At 41.6% G+C, this 12,647-nt stretch overlaps 1 protein-coding gene across 9 annotated transcripts in view; it reads left to right on the forward strand.

Moving 5' to 3' along the window:
• LOC125452204 (regulator of microtubule dynamics protein 2) overlaps window positions 1–12,647 on the forward strand; it is a 101,968-nt gene that overhangs the window by 50,610 nt on the left and 38,711 nt on the right. For all 9 annotated transcript variants that reach the window (XM_048530325.2, XM_059645189.1, XM_048530323.2 and 6 more), the window contains 2 exons: window positions 6,006–6,081; window positions 7,353–7,430. In XM_048530325.2, coding sequence (XP_048386282.2) covers window positions 6,006–6,081; window positions 7,353–7,430 — 154 coding nt within the window. The remainder of the gene's footprint in view (window positions 1–6,005; window positions 6,082–7,352; window positions 7,431–12,647) is intronic.

Genomic DNA, 12,647 nt, shown 5'->3' on the forward strand with positions numbered 1-12,647 from the left:
TTCCGGTACGACTCCCGTGGAGATTGAGGAAGCAAAGAACTTCGCCAGCGGCTTAGCAACCTCCTTTCTCGCTTCCTGGAGCAACCTAGGATAAATCTGGTCTGGCCCTGGGGACTTATCGATCTTAATGTTTGCTAAAATTTCCAGCACATCAACTTCTTCAGTCTTGATCGGTTCGAGCCTGTTTTCCTGCTCCTCAAAGTTCTCATTCACAACAAGATCCCTTCCCTTAATGAAAACCGAAGCAAAAAACTCATTTAGGGCTTCCCCTATCTGCTCAGACTCCACGCACACGTTCCCTACGCTATCCCTTATTGGCTCTACCTTCTCCCTGATCGTTCTCTTATTCCTCACGTATGAGTAAAATGCCTTTGGGTTTTCCCTAATCCTTCCTACCAAGCCTTTTTTGTGCCCCGTCCTGGCCCCCCTCAGTCCACTTTTGAGCTCCTTCCGAGCAAACCTGTAATCCGCGAAAGCTGTGCTAGACCCTTGCCTCCTCTACCTTACGTAAGCTGCCTTTTTCTTTTTGACGAGAAGCACCTCTGTTCCCGTCATCCAAGGCTCCTTTAATCTTAACCCTTCTTACCTGTCTCAGAGGAACAAATTTATGCATCGCTCGCAGCAACTGCTCCTTAAACAGTCTCCACATGTCTGCTGTGCCCTTTCTGTGGAACAATTGCTCCCAATCTGTACTTCCCAACTCCTGTCTGATAGTGTCATAGTTTCCTTTTCCCCAGTTAAATATCTCCCCCTGGTAACTGCTCCTTTCCCTGTCCATGGCTATGGTAAATGTGAGGCTGTTGTGGTCACTGTCACCAAAGTGTTCTCCCGCTGCAACATCTGACACCTGTCCTGGCTCATTGCCAAGCACCAAAGCCAAAATGGCCTCCCCCCTCGTCGGCCTGTCCACATACTGAGTAAGGAAACGCTCCTGAACACACCTAACAAAAACGACTCCATCCAAACCATCTGCACTAAGGAGGTTCCAATCAATATTGGGAAAGTTGAAGTCACCCATAACAACAACCCTGCTACGTTTGCACTTTTCAACAATCTGCCGGCCTATGAGTTCTTTGATGTCCCTGCTGCTATTTGGGGGTCTGTAGAAAACCCCCAATGAGGTGACTGCTCCCTTGCTGTTCCTAACTTCCACTCATACTGACTCAGTCAACAAACCTTCCTCGGCAACCTCAGGAGACGAGTCCTCATCAAAAGTTTTTTTCAGCCACCGTTATACTGTCCTTGACTAACAAAGCCACACCTCCTCCTCTTTTACCACCTTCCCTGACCTTAATGAAAGATCTAAACCCTGGAACCTGCAACATCCATTCCTGACCCTGCTCTATCCATGTCTCCGAAATGGCCACAACATCGAAGTCCCAGGTACCTATCCAAGCTGCAAGCTCACCTACCTTATTCCGGATACTCCTTGCGTTAAAGTAGACACACTTCAATCCAGCTTGCTGTCTGCCAGCACACTCCTGTGACAGTGAGGCCCTGTCCATGTCCTCCCTACGCTCATCCTCCTGTGTACTAGAACTACACCTCAGTTTCCCATCCCCCTTCTGAGCTAGTTTAAATCCACCCGAATACCTGTAGCAAATTTCCCACCCAGGATATTAGTTTCCCTCTGGTTCAAGTGGACACCGTTCTGTTTGTAGAGGTCCCACCTTCCCCAGAATGAGCCTTAATTGTCCATGTACCTGAAGCCCTTCCTCCTGCACCATCCCTGCAGCCACGTGTTCAGCTGAAATCTCTCCATGTTCTTTGCCTCGCTATCACGTGGTGGTGTTCCCATGCATTTTATCATTATCCGTTTAGATGGAAGTGATCTCAGGATCTTAGACAAATTCCTGCAGTGTATCTTGTAGATCGTAAGCTCTGTTGCTACTGAGTGCTGATGGTGGAATGACTGAATGTTTGTGGGGGTAGTGCTAATCAAGCGAGCTGCTTTGTCCTGGGTGGTGTCAGGTTTCTTGAGTGTTGTAACTACATTCATCCAGGCAAATTATAAGTCGGGAGTGTAATCGAATACTTATGTCTCATAGATGATGGACAGACTTTGAGGATGACAGGAAGTGAGTTACTTAATACAGGATTCCTAGCCTCTGACTTGCTGTTGTAGCCATGCTATTTATATGGCAAGCCCAGTTGAGTTTCTGGTCAATGGTAACCCCCAGATGTTGATAGTGGGGTATTCAATGAAGTTAATGCTATTAAATGTCAGAGCGAAGTGGTTAGATTGTGTCTATTATTGGAGATGGTTCTCAAAATGAAAATCTGGTTGTTTTCGGTGCCAGATAATAATGTTGTTAACAACTATGTAAAAAACTTGGAATTTAGAATGGAGTAGTAATTGCTGCAAATACTCAGCAAAACCAGTAGCATGTTAAAAGAGAGATGTTCTTAACTCTCCAATTCTAAAATTTAACAACATAACATTGTTTTCTGCTATAAAATCAGTACCTTTGGCAATTGTGTTTGCTGTGATAGTATGATAGGGTAATGGAATCATGATTTTTTTTTTGTACTGATGCAGTGTTATGAGGAAATATTTCCCATTCAAACAAAATGATGTCAGCATAATCATTCGTAACTATTTAACATTGACTTGAACTTTGTAATTTGTCAGTTCTTTCAGCCATTCTGGCTGTGGTACGACTGTTTGTAGAATAAGAGAGTAGGGAGTTTATTTTATGACGAATAATTATTTTTGGTACATTTTTGTGCAGAAAAGTTTGCTGCTTTTATAATGCAAACCACAAATAATTTATTTTGCAATCCTTAAATAATTACAAAGCAAATGCAACACCAAAGCAGATTTTATTTCATTGTTTTTGTGAACTATAATATAGCCTTGAATGTACAACATAGAAACCAGTATCAGTGTTTGCACCCTCTCCCAATCCGTGTTTCATCTCAGCCTTTCAACACATCTTTCTACTCACTTTTTAATAATGTAATCATCCAGTTTCCTTTAGAAAACATCTGAACTGTTTTTCTAAAGACTTCTTAGTTCTGTAATAATTTCATAAGTAATCAATGAAATGAATTGACTTTTGATGTTTCAAGCAATAAAATTTAGAAACTTTTTTGTTGCAGCACACTTCTCTGATCCAGTAGAAACTAGTGCTGATTTTAACTGAAAGGAATTTAGGGGATTGGTTCAAGAACTCATTTGGGGACCAGTGGGGCAGACAGCAACCTTATGAATCACCTCCCTTGAGTCCTGGACCATTCTAACTCTTAAACATAAAGTTAGACTAATTCCTGCTCACATATTGCAGCAACGATGAGACTGGGGCGAGCGGATTTGGGTGAGCTCATAAAAGCAGTGCTGCTGAAAGAATTTTCTGACAAGGTGAGGACAGTGGTGATCAGTTGATTGGAAGAAACCATCTGACCTCTTTGGGATGGCCCAATGAAAGAATTACAGATGTAAAATTATTGTGAATTTATCAGTTCCTTTCAACTCAATAGTTTTATGACCATTGGTCAGACAGGCAAGCTCCACTTTAACAGTGGGAATGAAGCATTGCAATTCATGATGTTGAGAACAAACCCCAGTAATCTGGAGGGGTCTGGTTAATTAAATCACTGAACATCATTTACTTCAACGTCATTGGTGTGTTTTCTGAAACTGAGCAGATTCTGTATCTGCCTGGTGGGCAGGAGCAAGAGTTCATTTGCCATGGCCTATGATATGAGGGCTTGATAAGTAAGGAGGGGAATTTACTAATCCAATCCAGGTTAGGGAAGGGAAAGGTAGGGTGTGGGAGCCCTTTAGTCCTCCATACAAGATATGGAAGGGCACTCCTGCTCCTCAAGTACACGTGGAATCCTGAAATTCAATGTTTCAGATTTGTTTTTCTTGACTTTTTTCTACTCCATGACCTCCATTCCAATAGGCCTTGTCTGATCCTGAGTATTTTCCTGCTCTCTCATTAAGACTTCAAACTTAAACTGCAGTTCAGTTCCAATAAAAGAAATTGACATGTTTTGCATATTTATAGCATGATCACACTTCCATTTATCTGCTCAAGAGACCTTCTGAACCTTCTAGAATATTGGAGCAGGAAAGTCTTGGTGCAATTATTTAAGAAAGGCTATAAGGAAAAGCCAGTGAACTATGGACTGGTGAGCCTTGCATCAGTAGTAGGTACGTTATTAGAGTGGAGTCTGAGGGACAGGATTTGCATGCATTTGAAAAGGCAAAGTGTGATTAGGGATAGTTAACACGGCTTTGCGCATGGGAAATCATTTCTCTCTAGCATGATTTGGTTTTGTTGAAGAGATAACGAAAGATGATTGATGAAGACAGAGTGGTAGAAGTTGTTTGTATGGGTTTCAGCAAAGCTTGTGACAAGGTTCCGCATGGCAGACTAGTTAGTAAGCTTAGCTCACTTGAGATCCAGGAGAGCTAGTCAATTAGATACAAAATTGGCTTGAAGGTAGGAGACAGTGGGACTTTTCGGACTAGAGACCTGTGACCAGTGGCGTGCCACAGGGATCGGTACTGGATTGACTGCTTTTCGGCATTTATATAAATGATGTGAATAGAAGAGGAATGGTTAGTAAATTTGCAGATGACACCAAAATAGGTCGTGTAGTGGATAGCGAAGAAAACTACCTTTTGAACACCTCCGCTCGGTTCACAATAAACAACTGCACCTCCCAGTTGCAAACCATTTCCACTCCCCCTCCCATTCTTTAGATGACATGTCCATCATGGGCCTCCTGCAGTGCCACAATGATGCCACCCGAAGGTTGCAGGAACAGCAACTCATATTCCGCTTGGGAACTCTGCAGCCCAACGGTATCAATGTGGACTTCACCAGCTTCAAAATCTCCCATTCCCCCACCGCATCCCAAAACCAGCCCAGTTCGTCCCCTCCCCCCACTACATCCCAAAACCAGTCCAACCTGTCTCTGCCTCCCGAACCTGTTCTTCCTCTCACCCATCCCTTCCTCCCACCCCAAGCCGCACCTCCATCTCCTACCTACTAACCTCATCCCGCCTCCTTGACCTGTCCGTCTTCCCTGGACTGACCTATCCCCTCCCTACCTCCTCCCCACCTCCTCCCCACCTATACTCTCCTCTCCACCTATCTTCTTTTCTCTCCATCTTCGGTACGCCTCCCCCTCTCTCCCTATTTATTCCAGAACCCTCACCCCATCCCCCTCTCTGATGGGTCTAGGCCCGAAACGTCAGCTTTTGTGCTCCTGAGATGCTGCTGGGCCAAGGAGTAGCGGATGGAGTTTAATTTAGATATGTGAGGTGTTGCATTTTGGCAAAGCGAAGCAGGACAGGACTTAGGCAGTTAATGGGTGGACCGTATGGAGTGCTGCCTAACAAAGGGATCTTGGGTGCAGGTGCATAGTTCCTTGAAAGTGGAGTCACGGACAGACAGGCTAGTGAAGAAGGCGTTTGACATACATGCCTTCATTGGTTAGATCTGGAGGGGATAAGTTTAAGGTGAGAGGGTAAAGTTTTAAAAGGGAGTTGAAGGGTAACTTTTTCACAAGCAAGGAGGTGTGTGCATGGAATGAGCTGCCAGAGGAAGCTGTGGAGATGGATACAATTACAACATTTCACAGACATCTGGATGGGTATGTGAATAGCAAGGATTTAGAGGGATATTGGCCAAATGCTGGCAAATGGGACTAGGTCAGATTGGGATGTCTAGTAGGTGCAGACACCTTGGACTGAAAGGTCTGTTCCCATGCTGTATGACCCAATAATTAATGGGCAGGAAATGCGTCTGGCTATGAAACCACCCAACAAATCCAACTGGCGATTGATATGAATGGAATGAAATATTGTTTGATCAAAAAAATGTAATTTTCATACAGTGACAAGTTAGATTTTCAATTTATATTAATTTAGAGCCTGTAGTCAATTTGTGGGGAAAAAATTAGATTGTCGCATTCATTTTTGTGCCTGTGCTTAAGTATTGCTTTTTTTTTGTTCATTGTTCTCAGTATCTTTTTTTTATTGTATACAGGCTTGCAATTGTTTGTGGGCATCTTTCTGAATATGGAAGTGTACAGTCCAAAATCAAAAATGGCTCTCTTTTCAAAGTAAGTTAGTCATTGTGCCATTTGACCATTCTTTACAGTACTTTGTAAGAAAGTTTGCTGTTTAGTAACTTCATTTTCTTTATTGGGCTATAACCAAATGATGCAAATACTTAATATTGAGCAAGTTCCAATAATTAATTCAATTTTCTATTTCTTAGTCCTTTTAAGAACTCTTTTTCACAGTGGCTGAGTTTAGCAGGCTTTTATCCCTGCTTTACTTCTATTTTGGGGATTGACTTAGACCAATTCATGAAAGACAACTTGCCATATTTTGGAATTTATTGGTTAACTGTTACTTAGCAAGAGACTGATTGATACAGGATGGAGTCGTTAAATGGTTTGGCCGGTTTTTGATTTCTGTGGTCTAAAGCTTTACTGGCATATGCCAGAACTTTATTTGTCAAATCTGTTATTTTATTTCTGTTAATTTTGCTTCTTAATATAGTGTGTGAGAAAGGCTACTCAACTTACACCATAGTAATGAGGTGATTGGTATAAAATTGTCAATCCATAAAACCTTATTGGTAGCGGTTTTCATGCAGTTTCTAACAAGATAATACAGTCCAAAATATTACACCTGATATAATTTGGTATATTTTAAGAAAATCATCAAATACTCATCGTCAGAATGAAAGAGTAGGATTTTTTTTAAAAAAAGACAATATAATTTCCAACTTCTGTGTATAAATCCCACCTGACAACCGTAGCCTTCAAAAAGTGCTTCTATGGCTTTATGATGTGTAACGAAAAAGGATCGCCGTTGATAGTCAGTATGAAATATGTACATAGTTCAAAATCGCTTTCCAATTAAGTGAATTTTTCAAATAGGTACATTTAGCTAGTTTGTGTAAATAATTCTTGATGCCTTCAGTGTATTGAAGCAAAAGGAGCAAAGGAAATTCAGATGTAGATTGGTCCATGATCTAATTGAATGGTTGACCAATCACAGCAGCTGAATTGTCTACTCCCAATTTTGTCGAAGGAGGATCATTTGAAGTGACTATAAGATAAAAATACGAAAAGTTAAGAACTCAGTGCAAATAGAAGGCTTTAAAGAAGTTCACAGGTTCTGAAAGGCATTGTTATTGATGAGACAGAAAGGGAGTATGGGAAATGGATAAGGAAGAATTTTCAAGTAAAAATTTTGAATAAGAGAGTAATCACATTTTTAAAATTGTCAACTGTGATTCTAGATTCAAACAATATTTACGCTTGATATTATGTACTAACTAGTTATTTAACTAGTGTTTATTGTTCTCTTTTATATATAGGACCACATAGACAAAGCAATTGAGTTGAGACCACAGGATCCTGAGCTGTATCATCTACTAGGAAGATGGTGCTATGCAGTAAGTTGGAAAATTCAGTAAAAGTATCTTTGGACAGGATATAAACGGAGTGGTGCTTTCTCTCAAACTTGGCATTTTCGAAGTATGTGGCATCCCATTATCCGTGACTTCTCAATCATGTAAGAGACTGCCTGTTCCAAAAATATTCATAGGACATTCCAGATTGAGAACAGTGACCATTAAAATCACAACTTCCAATACAATCTTGAACTGAGTTTATGGTTACACTTTATATGTGTCACAGAAATAAGAATGTTAATTAATGTTTGAGCTTCAGGTTTTTACGTGTTCATTTGTCCTATTTAACTTCTTGGGGTCTGGAAAATTGGAAATATCTAGATGCTATGGCATCATTGATAATCAAATTCTTAAGTAAGCATTGATCTATTGGTATTAGTAACCAGCAATATGTGCAAGTTAATAGAGACATTGATTTATTCTCTGGATTGCATGATCTCCTCTGTGATTAATGAGCTGGGAGACAGAATGAATAAGAATTTTAATTGCATCACATATTCTGCACTTTGCTGTTTCTGTTTTTATAGATTCTGTCTGACCTCTTTTCACCACATTTTCGATTTCTGCATTTTAATTTAATAATAACCTTCCGAAAGCAGGGCAACCAGAACTGCTCAGTCCTCCAGAAAAGGTCTCACCAACGTCCTGTGCAACCTTGACATGATACCCTAACTCGTTCACTCAAAGGTCTGAGCATAAAGCCAAGCATTCTAAACACCTTCTTAAACACCCTGTGTACCTGTGTTGCAAATTTCAAAGAACTGTGTACCTGAACCCCCAGGTCTCTTTGTTCTGTGACACTACATAGGGTCCTACTATTAACCAAGTAAGTCTTGCCATTTTTTTTGTTTCACCAAAGTGCAATACCTCACATTTATCTAAATTAAACTCCATCTGCCACTCCTCAGCCCACTGATGCAACTGATCTCTTTGTAATCTTACGTAACCTTCTTCACTGTCCGCTATACTGTCAGTTTTGATGTCATCTGCAAACTTACTAACCATATTGTTGGAGAGTTTTTCCTGAATGGGAGAAAGACTCAGGAGGCTGGCAGGATTCGTGCAATGGAAGATGTTTATTCAAGCAGAAACCGGTTTATGCAAGGAGAGGACCAAAGGATCTTCCCCGGATCATCTGGCCTCTGAAGACAGATCAATGACATGCCCTCTGCTTCTACAAAGAAATGCAGCATTTTTATACATTTTGGGTTACAGTAATCAAATGCAACATAGTCATCGTTCTTCCCCTTAAATCAAACACCCAATCCTGTGGGATACGTAATCATTTGTGGGCACTTCCATGGACAGCCCCAGGTTTCCATGATCTTATGGTATTAGCTAGACATTGTAATCGCTAGGCCTTGGGATCTTCCTGTGCATACTATTCATTTGCATTCCAAAAGTTTAATGGCTGTACTTCTTCGGGTCTTTCTCGGGCTTATTTATCTGTGAGACCAGGTCAAGTTCTATTACCCTTTGTGTTTTGGTGCTGTCTTTTATCACATTCAGTTACTCCTTTTATTTTCCTAACATTGCAAACATAGAATGTAAAAATAAAAAGTCAGCTAGTTTTAACTAATTGCTGTAAGGTTAACTTCTGTTATAAAATTAATCATGAGTGTAATGTTATACAACTTCCTTGACTGTCAGCATTTTGTAATTTATGGGTTGTGATCAATCTATCTTGTTCAGGGCATAAGAGAAGGTGTCCTCTAAGGCTAGTTAATCTTTACATCCTAAGCTTTAAAAGTTTTTTTTTTATTTAAGGCTAGTATTATATCCTGGTTATGTATTGAAACCAACTTCTATGACGAGATCATTTTTAGCCTGATACTATTTAATATTGCTGGTAGCTTCAAAGAGGCAGCTGTTTACTACAAAATAATCTCATGGGTGTTCCGTCTCCTTGGTTTTCAATTCTTGTAAGGCAGATCAAGCCATAAGGTCTCCCTATCCCTGATGTATTGGTCAATGTGATGAATGGGAATTGTCGTGGGGTAGTGTAGTGAGATTGGTACCATCCTGTAAAGGTATTCAAGTTATACCCTGCTAATTTCCATTGTGCCCTAACTTGGTCAGTATTTACTAAGTACTTTCCAGTATTGGTAGGATGCCCATCTCGATCCCTATATTTCTTCGTACCCATTTGGCTAATTCTGAAGCATTAAAGAGGATCGGTCGCATTGGTGCCCCTCCCTTAGAGTGTATGGGGACATGAGTGCAGACCCAGCAAGTGGATACATTATGTTCTTTAGCATATGCATGTGATGAGTATAAAAATGTATTAACATTCAAAAACCTCTTCACCACCGGCCTATCAGCCTCTGATGGGATCAAAAGTAAGAGGAACCCGCAGAGGATTAGCATTTTCATACTCACATTAATTTCAGCAATGTTCTTAATTACAGTCTTTACGGCGCAATTGCATCACACATATTTATGTGTGACTTTAATCTGTTCCAGTTGTTGTCCTGAGGTTGAGGATCCTGTTCTTGATTGTTGGTGCACACAGACGAGGGTCCTGTAAAACCTGGAAGAGGGAGGGTGACAGAGGGGAGTGGGGTGGGGGGGGGGTAGAGAGAGAGAGAGAGAGAGAGAGAGAGAGAGAAAAAGCAAGAGAGTGCAAGAGCGCAAACTGGACTGCCAAGCTAGACATCACCCCATTACATTATATACTCTTAGCTGTGTAGGATGTCTCCATTCACCAATTCCATTTTCATTAATAAGTACACTGATGGTACCTCTTCATATTACCTGATGAGGTCCAACCCGCGGGGGGCAAAGTTCCTTTGCTTAGGATTATTTTTACCAGGACTTATGATCCTGGAGTTGGTATTTCTGTTTGTTCTGCCTGCCCCTCGGAGTTCCAGTCCTTGACAAGCTGCTGGTCTTGTGCCTGTCCATGAAGTCTGTGTAGATGCTTACAGAAGGATTTCATGTAATCTGAAATTTGTCCTTTACTGTTAGTCAGTTCTGCTCTGCCTGTGATTAGGTTCTTGGGGAGTGTCATTACTCGCCTGTCATGTGTTTGAAGGGTGTTAGCCCAGTGATCCTAGAGGGCATTGCCCTCTTGGCCATCAGGGTGGCTGGTACGGAAAGGGTCCATTTAACCCCTTCTCCTGTTATTGCCTTGGTCAGAACATTTTTCAGTGTTCTATTCATCCTTACTACCATCCCTGAACGCTGTGAATGGCAAGGGAAATTATAACTTTGTTATTCCCAGTAGTTTACATGCTTCCTTCAGGCACTTGATAATGAAGTGGGTCCCTTGGTCTGAATCTATTTGTAGCGGGACCCTGCCCCTTCCCCACATCGGTATTATTTCTGCTGCCAATATTTTTGCCTCCGAGGTTGCAGCACAGACTTCTGTGGAAAAAGCTTCTACCCATCTGGTAAACTGGTCAACGACGACCAGACAAAATTTTTAATTCTAACTTTGAGGGAGTGGCCCTATGAAATCTATTAGGATGTGTTCCCAAGGCCCCCTTGGACAGGGCTGATGGCTCATTTTAATTTTGGTTCCATGTTCTGATTCTGTCTGCACACATGCAGTGCATCTTTGACAAAGTTTGGCTATCGAGTTTTGAGAAGATTTGTAGCTCAGGTTGAGGTTCTGGATGTGAGTTTGCTCGCTGAGCTGAAAGGTTCGTTTTCAGACGTTTCATCACCATTCTAGGTAACATCATCAGTGAGCCTCTGGTGAAGCGCTGGTGTTGTTCCCGCTTTCTATTTATTTGTTTAGGTTTCCTTGGTTTGGTGGTGTCATTTCCTATGAACTCCATCAACAAACACATTGATTTGGAGCCTATCTACCATCCTCTGAGAAAAAGAACCAGAAGTGACATCACCAACACAGGAAATGACATCACCAACCCAAGGAAACTTAAACAGATAAATAGAAAGCGGGACATAACACCAACGCTTCACAGATGGTGTTACCTAGAATGGTGACGAAATGTCGGAAAACTAACTTTCCAGCTCAGTGAGCAAACTTTCATCCAAAGTTTGGCTATGTCTCTTCCCATTCCTTTCCACCACACTTTTCCCTATGTATGCTAATCTATGGTAAACATTGCATAACATCTGGCAGAATGTGGGGGCTACCACTTTGCCTTACTTTCTCCAAATATCATCTGCTCCAAACACTGCCCCGTCTTTAATCCAAGATAACAAAGTGTGGAGCTGGCTGAACACAGCAGGCCAAGCAGCATCTCAGGAGCACAAAAGCTGACGTTTCGGGCCTAGGCCCTTCATCAGAGAGCATTCTGCTTTTTCTTCTGAACTCGCTGCTGCTTACAAATTTAAAATGTTCCATTCGTCATCTTCGGTCTCTTGCACTCTTGCAGCTGCTATTGTCATCACTTCCTGTTCTAACGTTGCTTTTGCTGCGCTGTCTGCATAACTATTCTCTCTCTGCTCTGGCGTTCGAATTTTCCTGTCCGTTTTTATTTTAGTTACTGCTGCTTGTTTTGGTTCAGTAGCTGTAGCCACTCGGCCCTTGACTAGGTTCACGTGCTGGATTACTCTACCATTCAAAGTAACATAACTTCGCCATGTCCATGCCATCATGTAGTCATGGACTACACCAAAGGCATATCTACTGTCTGCATAGATGTTAAACCTTTGTCCTCTTCCTTCCTTCAGGGTTGCAGCAATTGCTTTTAGTTCACCTACCTATGTGGAGTGACATCCTTTTATTCTCTCTCTTGCTTTTATTCTCTCCCTTTCAAGTTAACCACTGCCCACTCTGTCTGGGCCTCACCATGATAGTACGTCCACATCCCATCTATAAATATGCATTTCACTTCTGGCCCCTCTAATGGCTCATCCTTGACTCTCCCAGTTCCAAAGAGAGGGTACAATCATGTCCCTCTCCTTGTTTCTCCAAATCTTACACAGTTTCTTTGACTCCCTCAACTGCTTCAGGTCTGATGGGGTACTGCCTTTTAGCTGGTTGTACATTTCCAGGTATTTCAATCAGTTTTATATCTCACGTCCCAAACTCAGTTTTGGTGATTGCCTATAATTTGGGCACATCATTGTTAATTTGTGGTAGGGATTCTCAGGGTCCCATTCCCACTTAACTGTGGCAGTGCAGATGCTCTTAAGGAAGCATGCAAATCTTGACCTTGTAAATTTAAACTGGCAATCCCAAACAATTTTCGCTTGTGTGTTAATTACAGCTCCAAATTGTTCCAG

Source organism: Stegostoma tigrinum, chromosome 4, assembly GCF_030684315.1.
Source record: "Stegostoma tigrinum isolate sSteTig4 chromosome 4, sSteTig4.hap1, whole genome shotgun sequence".
NCBI classification, from domain to species: Eukaryota; Metazoa; Chordata; class Chondrichthyes; order Orectolobiformes; family Stegostomatidae; genus Stegostoma; species Stegostoma tigrinum.